The sequence below is a fragment of the Sceloporus occidentalis genome, unplaced genomic scaffold (assembly GCF_023333645.1).
Source record: "Sceloporus occidentalis isolate IW3139 unplaced genomic scaffold, rSceOcc1.0.p SCAF_5, whole genome shotgun sequence".
In the NCBI taxonomy this organism is placed as follows: Eukaryota; Metazoa; Chordata; class Lepidosauria; order Squamata; family Phrynosomatidae; genus Sceloporus; species Sceloporus occidentalis.
The window spans coordinates 52,785,321-52,799,585 of record NW_028316985.1 but is presented as its reverse complement, the minus strand read 5'-3'; the positions used below and the strand labels follow the sequence as shown (position 1 = coordinate 52,799,585).

At 41.8% G+C, this 14,265-nt stretch overlaps 1 protein-coding gene across 3 annotated transcripts in view; it reads left to right on the top strand.

Annotated features, from left to right (window-relative positions):
* Positions 1-3,418: 3,418 nt before the first annotated feature.
* Positions 3,419-14,265, top strand: part of LOC149312154 (palmitoyltransferase ZDHHC17) — a 51,263-nt gene continuing 40,416 nt past the window's right edge. For all 3 annotated transcript variants that reach the window (XR_016281228.1, XM_089524064.1, XM_089524063.1), the window contains exon 1: positions 3,419-3,497. Coding sequence is in view for 2 of the 3 variants with exons in the window: in XM_089524064.1 (XP_089380190.1) it covers positions 3,435-3,497 (63 nt within the window). In the remaining variant the exon portion in view is untranslated. The remainder of the gene's footprint in view (positions 3,498-14,265) is intronic.

Sequence of the window (14,265 nt, the reverse complement as noted above, 5' to 3'; positions counted from 1 at the left end):
GGCCCTTCCTTAACCCTTTGCAGTTTGACACCACTAAGTGCTGTAACATTATTCTATAGAATCCTGGGATTTTAGTTTTCCAAGGTCTTTAGCCTTCTCTGCCAAAGAGTGATGGTACCTCACAAAATTATGAATCCCAGGATTCTGTAGGATGGAGCCATGACAGTTATAGTGGTCTAAAATTGCATTATTGCATTATTTCTAGAGTGCAGATGCACTCTAAGCCAGTGTGGTATAGTAGTTTCAGTTTTGGACTATGATTCTGGAGACCACGGTTCAAGTCTTCTCTAAGCCATGGAAACCCACTGGCAAGTCACACACTCTCAGCCCCAGAAAACCAGACTTTGAGACCAACTGTACAGAAGAAGTTGTAGCATAAATTTTTGTAGACTTGGCCTACTTCATCAAATACCTACTGAGTCTGCAACCAAGTCTATGAAAACTTATGCTATGTCTTGCGCAGTTAGTCTCAAAGGAGCTATAGGATACCTTTGAAGACTAATCTCTCCTGAGGGAGTCATCTCACACTTCTTAATGGTAGGGTTGGCTCTGACTTATCCAACACTGCAATCCTTATCTGCCTGAGTGGGTTGCTTTGGTGATTTTGGTCAAGGATGCTGGGTTCTAGTGGAGCCTTAGGTCTCTTCAAAATGTAGGATTCCATGTTCATTGTGCTGCCAGCACCCACATAAAGGGGTACATATGCATGTAAATTTAACATAAATTCAACCTAGATAATGAGGAAATCTAAATAGTGAAGATTCCCCATACCATGGATCAAATATTGACCAGAGCAGAAACTTCAGTCAAGAAATTAGAAGTCTAGGAATGGGAAGGGCAGATTTTAAAGACCTAGATAAGATCCTAAAGTGTAAAGATATACAACTGGGCACTAAAGTTAGCATCATCCAAACCATTTTGTTCCCCATCACCATGTACTGATGTGAGAGCTAGACAGTGATGAAAGCCGATAGGAAGAAAATAAACTCATTTGAGATGTGGTGCTGGAGAAGAGTGCCGTGAATACCATGTATGGCCAAGAAAACAAACAAATGGATCCTAGAATAGATCAAGCCTGAAATCTCACTGGAAGCCAAGATAACGAAACAGAGGCTGTCATACTTTGGCCACATCATGTGAAGGCATGACTATTAGAAAAGGCTATAATGCTAGGAAAGGTAGAAGGCAGTAGAAAGAGAGCAAGACCACACGTCAGATGGTTAGATTCAATCAGGGAGTTTCTGGGCTTGAATTTACAGGACCTAAGCAGAACAGTAGAAAAGATGTCTCATCCACAGGGCTGACACTAGTTGAGATTGACTCAAAGGCAGTTAACAACAACAACAATGGTCTGGAATATCAGTTTGCAAATGGATCTTGCAGTACCGTTGAGACTAACAGTGCAAAAGAAGTTGTAGCATAAGCTTTTGTAGATTTGGTCTGCTTCCTCAGATGTGAGGAAGCAGACCAAATCTACAAAAGCTTATGCTACAACTTGTTTCAGTTAGTCTCAAAGGTGCTACAAGATCCCTTTGCATACTGGTCTCTCTCCTAAGGCGGTCATCTCATACTATGCAATAGTAGGCTTGGCCCTGACTTGTGCAGTATCATAACCCTTATCTGATTGATGGGTAGGTGGTTTCAGTGATTTTGGCCAAGAATGCTGTTGGTGATGGTGGACAAGCCTTGGGCTCTCCCAAATGTGGGATTCCATGTTCATGGTGCACCCAGCATCTACATAAAAGGGTGTGTATGTATGTGACAACCATTGTTGTATAGTGACCTAAGCATGGGACTATGGCTCTACAGACCAGGCTATGAATCCCTGCTTGGCCACGAAAACCCACTGGGTGACCTTGGGCAAATCCTACTCTCTCAGCTTTGGGGCAAGGCAAAGGCAAACCACCTCTGAAGAAACTGGCCAGGAAAACCCCAAGATAGGTTTGCCTTTTGTTGTTGTTAACAACCACCCTGGAGTTGATCTTGACTCATGGCTACCCTGCGGATGAGACATCTCCAAAACTCCTTGTCCTCCCTGTTATGCAAAGTCATACCCATGACCCCCTTAATGGAGTACACCCATCTAGCATGTGTCCTTCCTCTCTTTCTACTTCTCTCCACCTTTCTTAGCATTATTGTTTTTTCCAGTGATTCATGCCTTCTCATGATGTGTCTGAAGTACAACAGCCTCAGTTTTGTTATCTTGGCTTCCAGGGAGATTCCTGGCTTAATTAAGAATCTGAAAGGGTGTCATATTGAGGATGGAACAAGTTTGTTTACTGTTACTCCAGAGATTTAAAAACGGAACAATGGATGCAAGCTCCAGGAAATGAGATTCCACCTCAACATTAGGAAGAACTTCCTGACAGTGAGAGCTGTCTGACAGTGAAACATACTCCCTCGGAGTGGTGAAGTCTCCTTCTTTGGAGGTTTTTAAACAAAAGCTCGATAGTCATGTGTCGGGTGTGCTTTGGTTGTGTATTCCTGCATGGTAGAATGGGGTTGCACTGGATGGCCCTTGTGGGCTCTTTCAGCTCTATGATTCTATGATCCTGGATCCATTGCTTGTGTTTCTGGCTGTCCATGGGATCCCCAGCACTCTTCTCTAGCACCACAGCTCAAAGGAATATATTTTCTTCCTATTTTCTTTCTTTACTGTTCAGCTCTTACATCCATAACATAGCAATAGAGAATACAACAGCTTGTATGGTTCCGACTTTTGTGCTCAGTTGTATATATCTTTGCAACTGAGGATCGTTTCTAGTTCTTCCATAGCCACTCTCCCCATTCTTAATCTTCTTCTGATTTCCTGGCTGCAGTACTCATTTCTATCAATGTTAGATCCCAGGTATGGGAATCCTTTTACTATTTCTATTTCTTCATTGTTTAGGTTGAACCCGTGAAGGTCTTTGGCGGTCATTATTCTTGTTTTATGTTCAACATTCCTCGCATTATTGTTTCTTCTTCTTCTCAAGATGCGGCCAAAGTACCATAGTCTCAACTTGATCATCTCCACTTCGAAGGAGAGCCCTGCTCTGATTCAAGAACCCATTTGTTTTGTTTTTGAATTGGTTTCCTTCCTATCTTCCTCCTTAACTGTCCAGTTCTCACATCCATACATAGGCCCTTATCACACATAGGCATTTGTAGCTCTTCCAGTGCAGTTCTATGGTCCTGCTTTAACTCTATCTGGCTGTTTGCTATGGAATTCTGGGAGTTGGAGTTTGTTGTGGGCCTCCAACTCCCAGAATTCCATAGCAAACAGCCAGATAGAGTTAAAGCGGGACCAAACCGGGTTATGTCCCCAGTGTGGCTGCACCCAGCCTAGGCCCCCCTTCCTCCCCAAGTGGGCCTTGAGGAAGTGAGGGAGGAAGGGATGGAGGGAGGAGGGCCTTCTCCCATCATGCACCGGGGCGGGTCGCGTTCGCACCAAGATGGCGGCTCCTCTGGAGGAGTACGAGAAAGAAGCGGGCTGCGTCCCTATCCTGCACCCGGAGGTGAGGGCCCTTCCTGGCTCGGGGGGGGGGGGGGAGAAGGGGGCGAGGGCGGCCTCAGGGAGCCGAGGGAGGCCGGCAGCAGCGTGTCTGTCCGCCCTCAGTCTCCCTGGGCGCTCCCTTCCGAGGCGGGGGCGGAGGGTGGCCCCAGGCAAGGGAAGGCAAGGTGGAGGGGACAACGCCGACCAGGCCTGGCTGGGCCACGAGAGGCTAGGCTTGGGAGGAGGACCAGGATGCCCCAGGCGGAGGAGGCACACAGGCCCGGCCTTCCCTCCTTCCCTCCCTCCATCCCTCCCTCGTTGTTCTGGTCCCATTAAGATGGAGGGGTCCTCGGCCTCCTTCTCTTGGTCATCCCCAAAACAAGGGAACCCAGGTGCCTCCTTTGGTTGCTGGCCCCTTCCTTCTGGAACCCAGCCCTATGGAGCAACCCCTGTAAAAGACCCCAGGACCGTCCAGTCCAGGCCCCTGGCATCCAGGGATATATATCAACAAAGCACCCCCCTCCTTTTCCTGGACTGCAATCTAGTCTCTGTTTAAAAACCTCCAAACTCCCAAGGCAGCAACTCCCATTGCCAACAGTCTAAGTCCCAAAACACACTGCAGAAATAATCCGGTTTGAGACCGCTTTAACTGCCCTGGTTCAATGCTAGGGGATTCTGGGAACTGTGGTTCTCTGAGACACCATCAAACTCCAAAGGCAGCATCTCCCCAGTGACAGAGATATATTTCCCTTCATGGGTTCAGGTAAAAGGATACACAGCCTCCTCAGTGGCCCCCAAACTTTGCTCTTTAAGGGATTTTGGAATTCAGCTCCCAGAATCCCAAACTATTGGTCCTCATGGCTGAGGCTTCTGGGAAATGAAGTCCAAAGTCTCCTAAAGGGCACGGTTTGGGGACCACTGTGCACACATGCATTAGGATGTGGGCAAGCAATGAAACCCCCAAAGGCCATCAAATCCAACTCTGTGCCATGCAGGAATGCACAATCAAAGCATTTCTAACATATGGCTATCCAGTCTTTGCTTAAAAGCCTCCAAGGCAGCATATTCCACTGTCAAACTTATGTTTTCCTACATGAGTTCAGATAAAAGGATGCACAGCATTGTTTCATCTTATAGTGCATACATGCATTAAGATGCAGGTAAGCAATATAGAATCACAGGTGGAAGAGACCCCCCCAGGGCCATCCATTCCAACCCCCTGACATGCAGGAATACACAGTCAAAGCACTCCTGAAAGATGACCAGCCTCTGCTTAAAAACCTCCAATGTAGTAGACTTTGCCACACTCCAAGCCATCATATTCCACTGGTGAACAGCTGTTACTGTCAGGAAGTTCTTCCCAATGTTAAGGAAGAATCTCTTTTCCTGTAGTTTGAATCCATTGCTCTGTGTCCTAGTCTCTGGGTCGGCAGAAAGCAAGCTTGCTCCATCACTAGTATGGCATTCTTTCAAATATTAAATTTTAAACACAGCTATCATGCCACCCCTAAACCTTCTCATCTCCAGGCTAGACATACCCAGCTCCCTCACCCACTCCTTATAAGCATGGTTTCCAGATCTTTTACCATTTTGGTTACCCTCCTCTGGACACACTCCAGTTTGCCAATATTATTTTGAGCTGTGGTGCCCAGAACTGGAAACAATATTCTAGGTGAAGTCTGATCAAGCAGAATAGAGTGATTCTGTTGCTTCCCTCACTCTAGTCCTTCAATCAGGCTATTGTATTACCTCTTAACCTTCTCTTCTCCAGGCTAAACATGCCCAGCTCCCTGACTCTCTCTTCATAGGGCATGATTTCGAGACCCTTCACCATTTTGGTCATCATCCTATGGACCAGCTTGACAGTACCCCTCTTGAACTGTGGTGTCCTGAACTGGACACAATATTTGAGCTTAGATCTGACCAAAGCAGAATAGATTGGTACTATTACTTACACAGACCTGTCTTTTCAAATGCAGCCACTCCTTTAAATGCCTCCAAAAAGCCTTTGACCCTCTTGGCAGCCTAAGTATACGTGCATTTGCACCTTCCATGGCACCCTGGGGCCGCACAGTGGTGGGGTCTTATTACAGGTTGTGTTTCTGTGCTCACTAGTTGAAATACTAGAATGAAATCCGAGCATGAAGCAAAATTAACTGGTATTTTGAGAGAGTTACTTAATTTTCTGCCTGTCCTCATATCTTGTACAAATTGGGGCCTAGTGTGGCCTATCAGTGTCTTGGCCTCTGTTATCCGTGAAAAAAGCTGCCATGTGAAAAGTCTGTCTAATCACAACTTTAATTCAGTTTATTGTATAATTAACTTGCACCCATATCTACACTACCCTCAGTAGGAGTGATTTGAGATTAATTTGTTTGGTCAGCTGCTTGGTGTCTTCCAACTCTATGATTCTATGATTCCATGAAGTGATGTTGTGAGTACCTTAGTAGATGGTCTTCCATGCTGTCAGTGTTAGTTGTTGATCCCCCCCATCATACTTCTGAATAACTTTTCACATTGTTTTTGTCTTCAGATGATCCTATGCCATCTTCAGCTTTTAAAAATCACAGTCTTTCTTGTCCAAGAAAGGCTAGCCCCCTCCCTTCCAATTCAGAGGGAACAGCTAGTGTTTGCTACTGGAATTAGGTTGTGATTGTCTGTCTGTTATTATCAGCTAAATTTAAAACTTTATGTTTCCTGTGTTTTAGGCATCAACATTCCACCAGTTACTTTAAGGGTACAGTGAAGGTCTAGAAGACTATTATGGTTGGTTTTTAGCTGCCTCCCACCTAGTATGAAGAAGGAAAACTTTGATTTGTTGTGAAAATTTTTATCATTGAAAGGCATGCCAAATATCAGGGGGTGTTTGAGTTGATGTTTTCCCCACAGAGCAGATGGCGTTTTTTGTTAAAAGTCAACAGCTTGAAGTTCTGTCTGAGACAAAAATCTTAAATTTAGTATCCTTTCTTTAGGCTATAATTGTACTTATTTACCCAAGAGTCAATGTTATTGAATTCAGTGGATTTTATTTCTGAGTACACATGCATAAAACTACAGTCGGCCCTTCTTATACATGGATTTTTTATACACGGATTCAAGCATACACGGATTGAAAATGTTCCAAAAAAGTATAACTTTACCTTGATTTTCCATTTTTTATAAGGGACACCATTTTGCTATCTCATTATATGTAATGGGACATGAGCATACACGGATTTTGTTATACACGGGGGATCTTGGAACCAAACTCCAGCGTATAACAAGGGTCCACTGTATACTGCTAATCTCAGTGGAGATGATGTAATTAAAGCTTATTATAGGGATGGGCAACTGTGACATGTCCAAGGACAATTTTGTGCCCCAGAAGTGCCAGAAATGCCCCACAAAGATCATATCAAAAGCAGCAGTGGTCAGGTATACACTTCTGATTTTGAAAAAAATAAAATAAAAATAAAAAATGTTTACCAGTGCAGGAACTCTTGCAACCTGTTTACATGTGAACTGTCTATCCTGAAAGTTTTGTTTTGGTCAGAAAAAGGGCTGTTAAAGAATCTGATGGATTGAAGGACTGCAAAAAGATGCATTTTATTCATTCTGGCTTATGATAAATATATTTATTATGAAAACAAAAAGTAAGTACCAGAACTAAACAGAATGGTTAGAAATACACAACAAACATGAGCCTAGCACAGAACACTTATGTTATAATCACCCTTAGGTTATGATAGCAGAGAGGAATACTGTTGTACTTGTGGAATAGTTTCCTATGCATACCTGGACTAGGATACAACAATTCAAATGTTCTTATAGAAGCAGCCATGCACAAAAGGTCCCTGGGAAAACTACTCATGCCTGTAGTCTCTTGTGAGCTCCACAGCTACTGTTGTGAAATCCAGTGCACAGAAGGAATTATGCTACAACACAACATTTGCATGGCTCTTTTTGTTTAACCTTAGGTGGTGTATGTTCCTCCTGCTCCTTATTAATTTTATTTACTTATATCCTATCTTTCTCCTCAGAACAGCCCTGTGAGGTAAATAAATAAAATAAAATAAAACTTTTATTTATATTCTGCATTTCTGTTACAAGACAATCAAAGCGGCTCACAACATATTAAAATCCACATTTACAAAATTATGTCCCAAATTCCCCCCTTAAAACAGGATTAAACATGTACAATTAAAATATCTATTAAAAACACAATTTAAAAACACAATAAAAATATAACAAGGACAGAGCAGTGGGCTAATCCATGATGTGGGGGGCAGTCATTCTGTGGCTGGGCACTTTATTCAGGAAAGGTAGTTTAGATTGAGAGATGCTGCCTGGCCTATAGTCACCCAGTGAGCATTATAGGTGAATTAGGATTTAAATCTGGGTTTCCCTGGTTATAGTTCAACAGTTCCTCTGGAGCATAGCTTTTTTAAGAATTCTCCCCCACACTGAAATAAGTAGGAGAGAAAACTATTGCCCCAGGTCTGGAACTGATGTAAAATAATACCATTAATAAGCTGTGTCCTTGGTCTTTAGGAGTCTATGATTGGGTGAAAATGTGCTCCTTCTGTCTTCTGCCCACATCTCATCCCCATGCGTTAGGAATTCTTCTAGCATATTTTTGTCAGGGTAGTTTACTGTTGGGATATTGGATATTCTGTTGGTGGATCTGTCATGGTGCTGTGTGTGTTCTTCTGTCAGTCTACCACTGTTTCTATCAAATCCTGTGGTCCTTCAGTAGGAAGATTTCAGGTATGAGATACTTATGTTTGTTGTTTGCTGTTGTGTGCCTTTGAGTCGTTTCCAACTTGTGGAGGCCCTAAGGCGACCCTATCATAGAGTTTTCTTGACAAGATTTGTTCAGAGGAGGTTATACTTCCGCTACGTGCTATAAACCTATCAATTTGAATACGTTTTTGGTTGAGGGCAGGTTAGATCTGTATCTATTACAAGATGTATGTAGAATTCAAGGACATAGCCATGTTAGTCTGGAAAATCAGTATGCAATGGGATCTTATAGCACCTTTGAGACTAACTGAAAGAAAGAAGTTGGTAGCATGAGCTTTCGTAGACATTAGCCTATTTTCTCAGATGCATTTGAGGAAGATGTATGTAGTAAATCAAAAACATTTTTTTAAAACCCATGAATTGTACTTTCATATGATTAGGACCTTCACAGTTAATATGCTAGATCAGAAATTTAGTCATGGTGTTAAAAGTATTAGCTGAGTTCTTTTTATGGGGAGACCTAGGGCCAAAACAGACTGCAGCAATAATCAAGTTTGAAACCGCTTTAATTGCCCTGGCTCAATGCTATGGAATTGTGGGAATGTAGCTTTGGAAGACATTTAGCCTCCTCTGTTAGAGAGCTCTGGTGCCACAACAAACTGCATTTCCCAAGTTTGATCTAAGGGGTGAAACCTTGAATCTGATGTTTTTTCTTCCCTTTTGGAAAAATAGTTGATGAATTGGTGCTTTTAACAATACACATGCTAACTATATCTCTTGCAGTATCATGTACCATGGCCTGATTGCACACATGTAAGATTTATGGAGGATATTTGGTTTTGAATTATGGTGATCAAATACTTTTCATGTTGCTTTTCTCCCAAAACTCTGGGCTGTTCCCAGAATTTGGAACCTCCTGTCTAGGGAGAATAGGATGGCTCCCTCCTTACTGTCCTGCTGGCAGGTCTAACTTTTTCTCTTCCTACAGGCTTCTATTCCAACTGACTAGTGGTCTTTTAATGATGTCCTGTTTTGTTAATTTTTATCTTTTCTTTTAAATGGATTGTTTAAAAAACTTACATTTTTACTAAAGCTTTTGTATTTATTTCAGTTTGTATTTGTTTTAATTTTTAACTGCTGTCTTGTTTCCCTAGTATTAGGGGAAAGGGTAGGATATAAATAAATAAATAAAAATAAAAGAAATAATGTAGTCAAGCCTTATAACAGTCCCATAAAGAGAATCTTTCTGTCAGATATGCCCAATCTTCCAGTTTTTAGGATGTTTATTGCAGTACTGAAGTATGAAAGAAACTGAGTTACTCAGTGGATTCTGCATTTACACTGTAGAAATAATCCAGCTTGACACCACTCTAACTGCCACAGTTCCATCCAGCCTAATCCTGGGATCTGTAGTTTTGTGAGGCACCAGAACTCTTTGCCAGAGATGTCTAAAGACCTTGCAAAACTAAAAATCCCAGGAGTCTGTAGGATGGTGCTACAACACTTAAGTAGTGCCAGACTGTATTATTTCTGTAGTGTAAATCCTGATAGGACTGCTTTGAAGCCTCTGTTTGCATTCCCAGCTGTATTGATTAGGAGAAGAGGGAGGACTTATTTTATTAAACAATTATTAAAATAATTTAAATAGATTAAAACATGTTAAACAGGTTAACAAGTCAAAACATATGTGTGATACATAAAAAATATGTGTTATTTTATATAACATATATATATATAACTGAAAATCTTTGAAAGTGTGCTCAGTTCCATTAAATCCACGAGATGTGAGCATGCTTGGATTGTGTTAATTTCTCATGAGCATTAAGGTGTGTGACCTCATCTTTGTTCAAAATACAAATTTCTATAGAAGTCACCATTTTATTTATATTAGGAGAGTAGGAGTACAGGTATAAGGTGAAATAACATGGCTAGGCACCCTTATTTCACCTGATGTAGCCTCTACATGTGTTGAAGAGGTGATTTTGGCAGGGGATCCCAACACCTAATGAAATAGTGCCCTGTTCCTTATTTCACCTGTCAACCGGAGGCAGGAGAGTTGCTAAGGGAGTTGCTAGATGCCCACAATCTGTAGATGTTCTAGTCTTAATTACACAGTAACTTGAAATTTCCATGTAAACAGTGAGAGGGACACAAAACTGAAAATGGTCATGAAGTAGGATATTATTGAAGGAGTGGGAAAGGATGTAGAAAAATGTATCAGTTGCAATCAGGATAATACCAGTAATAATTTTGTGGTGCTTCATAGTGCCTAAGCATAGAAAGTGTAGAAATAAGGCAGGCAGTTGACCAGTTTTAGGCCTGTTACAGACTGCCAAAATAAAGCTGCTTCGGGTCTCTTTGGAGGTATGCTGTTTAAATGATGCATGCACCCTAAGAATCCGGAAGCTGCACCAAAGCTGCACTCCAGTGCTTAGGAATGGAGTGTGGCTTTGGAGCGACCTCTGGACTCTTAGGACCCATGCATCATTTAAATGGCATACCTCCAAAGAGAACCGAAGCAGCTTTATTTTGGCAGTCTGTAACAGGCCTTAGACACCTAAAAATTCAGTTCAAAATTCTTGATTCTTCCTTTTGAGTCTTCACCATACAAATTTTAATTATGTCCTATGAGTGACTGTAAGCAAGACTGGTTTTAAAAAGTGCCCAAAATAGTCAGGAACGAGGTAAAATGTTAGTCCCTATTTTTTCTTATATTTGAAGTTAGGTCTCTCTTAACCTGTTATTGTAAAGGAAGGGAAATGGCTGCAAGATCCAAATGATACATCAGTGCATGCCCTAGCCAACTTGTTCTTCAGAGATAGAAAAATAACAGCTTTCTTTATCAATTAGGAATAGTAGAAGTCTTGATAAGAGTAATAAGGCAGACATGGTTGGTGTAAGGCAAAGGGTAGCTCTGGGGTACATTTGGACTCCCAGGTTTGTTTTGATTTACTTTTAAATAAGTCACAGTAACCTCCCCCACTGTTCAACATTAAAAATAAATATGGAAGTAGCATTTGGGGCAGCCCATACATTCTTGAAGAGTTCTACCAACAGACCCAGTGTAGTTGAAATTCTGAAATATCAATGTGTTTTACACCCTACCCTTCAGTGTTTTTCAAAATTATTCTGGGATGACTATATGATTTTTGTCTAAAAATATTTTGGTTGGCTAGCTGCTCAAAATGAGCCCTCAGTCACATAGTCAAGCACATGTAAAGTATGTTGAAATCAATGGAACTTTAAACTTATTTAACTAAATGGTGCATTATGCTCAGTGTTAGTGTCACAGTATATGCTACTATTTAAATTTACGTCACATGAGCAAAATTTATTGAAATCCATTATAAATCATTTTTAATGACAGATGTTATATCAGTAAACAGTAATGACAGAAAATATTGCATAATTGTAAAGATACACTTGTGATATGATTTCTATATAATTTTGGGAAGGCGCCGTACGCTGTCCAGATTGACATGGAGAGTAGAATCTGCAGGCAAGTAAACTCAGTGGCAAATAGCCCAGTTATTTTAATGCCTCAGTATTTTGCCCTGAATGAATGAAACTGAATTAACCAGAGTTTTATCTCTCTTTTTGGAATGAGCAACAACTTATTCCATGCCAGCTGTGCATGAAGTCACATGATCTTTCTGACCTCCAAATACAGTGTTTGGATTAAAGGTTCTGGTCATGCATCTGTCTGTCTCTTTGTTATGTAAAAACTGCAAAAGCATAGAGAAGAATATAAAGGATTAAACAGTTAGGCCAGTGATTGATTTAACAGATAAAATCCCCCTCCTTTTTTAGAGAATTATTTTTTAATGTCTGAAAATTGCAGTTTGTTCTATTCGCTTTAACATAACAGTGTCAGGTACATCCCCATAGATGTAGTAGATTAGAATGTGTAGCTTTGATCCATGTATTTACTCAGGCACAGTAGTTACCCCATAATTTCCTTATAAAGGTTTCTTGGGTGGGCTTGTTAAGGATATCTGATGTTTACATCTATCCGTGGTAGGTAACTTTTAGTACTAATTTCATTTTTATCCTTTTGCTTGTTGTGTCTTCAGAAGGGGGTATACATCTTATTTCTTAGTAGGTCCTGAATAGTTTGACTGGGATCCAGCAAGCTCTTTAGGTGTGTCAGGGATTAGGTGTAGGTAGGAGGAACCATTGATCATCTTGCAAAGGAATATTGTAGTGCCTTTGAGTCTAATTGAACAAAAATGTTGTACCTTAAGCTTTTGTAGTCTTGTTATACTTCTTCATATGCATAGGGACATAGTCTTATTCTGGCAGAATTGTATCCCATATCTACTGCTTTGAAAAAAATGCTTTGATATGTTGAATATGTATATTTCCAACAAACACAATTTCATATCCTCTGTGTGTATCTAGAATTGTGTGTAGCTACTTGATTCTTTGGATTTTAGATGCTGTTTCCAGCAGTTGATATTTGGGGGAGTAACTGAATGATATACTAATATTGTATAGAATCATAGAGTTGGAAGAGACCCCAAGAGCCCTCCAATCCAACCCCCTGCCATGCAGGAATCAGATCAAAGTATTCCAGACAGATGTCCACCTGACCTCTGCTTATAAACCTCCAAAGAAGACAACTCCACCACATTCCAAGGCAGCCTATTTCATTGTCAAACAGCTCTTAATGTTTAGCTGGAACCTCTTTTCCTATAGCTTGAATCCATTGGTCTGTGTCTGTGTCCTAGTCTCTGGAGCAACAGAAAACAACTGTGCTTTCATCCTCAATATAACATACCTTCAAATATTTAAACATGGCCATCATCCCACCCCTTAACTTTCTCTTCTCCAGGCTAATCGTACCCAGCTCCCTAAGCCGCTCCTCATAGGGCATGGTTTCAGACCTTTCACCATTTTGGTTTCCCTTTGCTCCAGCTTGTCAATATTTGTGTCTCTTTCTCCCACCCTGTCCTCTTTGTTAATCATAAAAGTGTAAAGCTGCACTTAGATCTATAAATGTTTTTCCAAATCTTGTAAACAGGGTTGGTAAACATAGTTTTTCACATTACATTTTATGGTAACATGTTTATTAGACCAACCAGAAAAACTCAGAAATCTTTGCAAAATGTCAAAACAGGTTGCCCTGTCAGAAAAAGCAAGGAAAGGTGGGATAAGGATATTAGAATTAATATGCATGTTGTCTTGAGATGGTACAACTATCTTAAAGACTATCACAGAATCATAAAACGGAAATGATCTCAAGAGCTATCCAGTCCATCCCCCTGCCATAGCTAAAGCACTCTGAAGAGATGGGCATCCGGCCTCTAATGATGGAAATTCTTCTACCTTCTGAGACAATCTGCTCCACTGCTGAACAGTTCTTATCAGTCCATTTTCTTGCAATTTTAATCTTATACTTGTATTTGCATATACACAATAAGATACTATGGCGGGTTACAGACCACCCATTTGGGGCGGTCTGTACCCGCCCCTTTTCCCGGTGTATCGGGGCCTCAGCTGTCAGAACGGCATCCGCTGAGGCCCCGATCCGCCGCTTTTCAGGCTGCGGGGAAGCGGCAAAATGCCGCTTCCCCGCAACCTGAAAAGGGGTGTCCTTGGGGTTTCAAGCCGTGGCGGTGGGGAGGAATTGGCCCCTTTCTTCCTTGCTTCACTGGGCGCAGCCGTCTGAAGGCTGTGCCGAGCGACGCAAAGCGGCGCCGCAAACCAGGAAGGAGCTCCGAAATGGAGCTCCTTCCTGGTCCTCGCTAAGGGTGCACTAGGCGCCCTGGCGCGGAGCGAGAACGTCACTTTCCGCGCCACCCCGTATAGAGGCAGCGCGGCCGTGACGTCCTCATGGCGGCGGCCGTCTGGAACAGCCGCTGTCATTTTTTACACACAGAGTGCGTATTAGGGTTAGGGAGGTGTGCAAGCACCGCACCTCTCTAACCCTAGTACGTGCTCTGCGCGTACTTTAATGGCGGTGTGTAACCCGCCTATGTATCTCATAATACATAACATCTACAGCATGCCTCTTTGGGTGACAATCCCCCTACTCCTTTCTTTCAGAAAAACTGGGCAGAAGCATT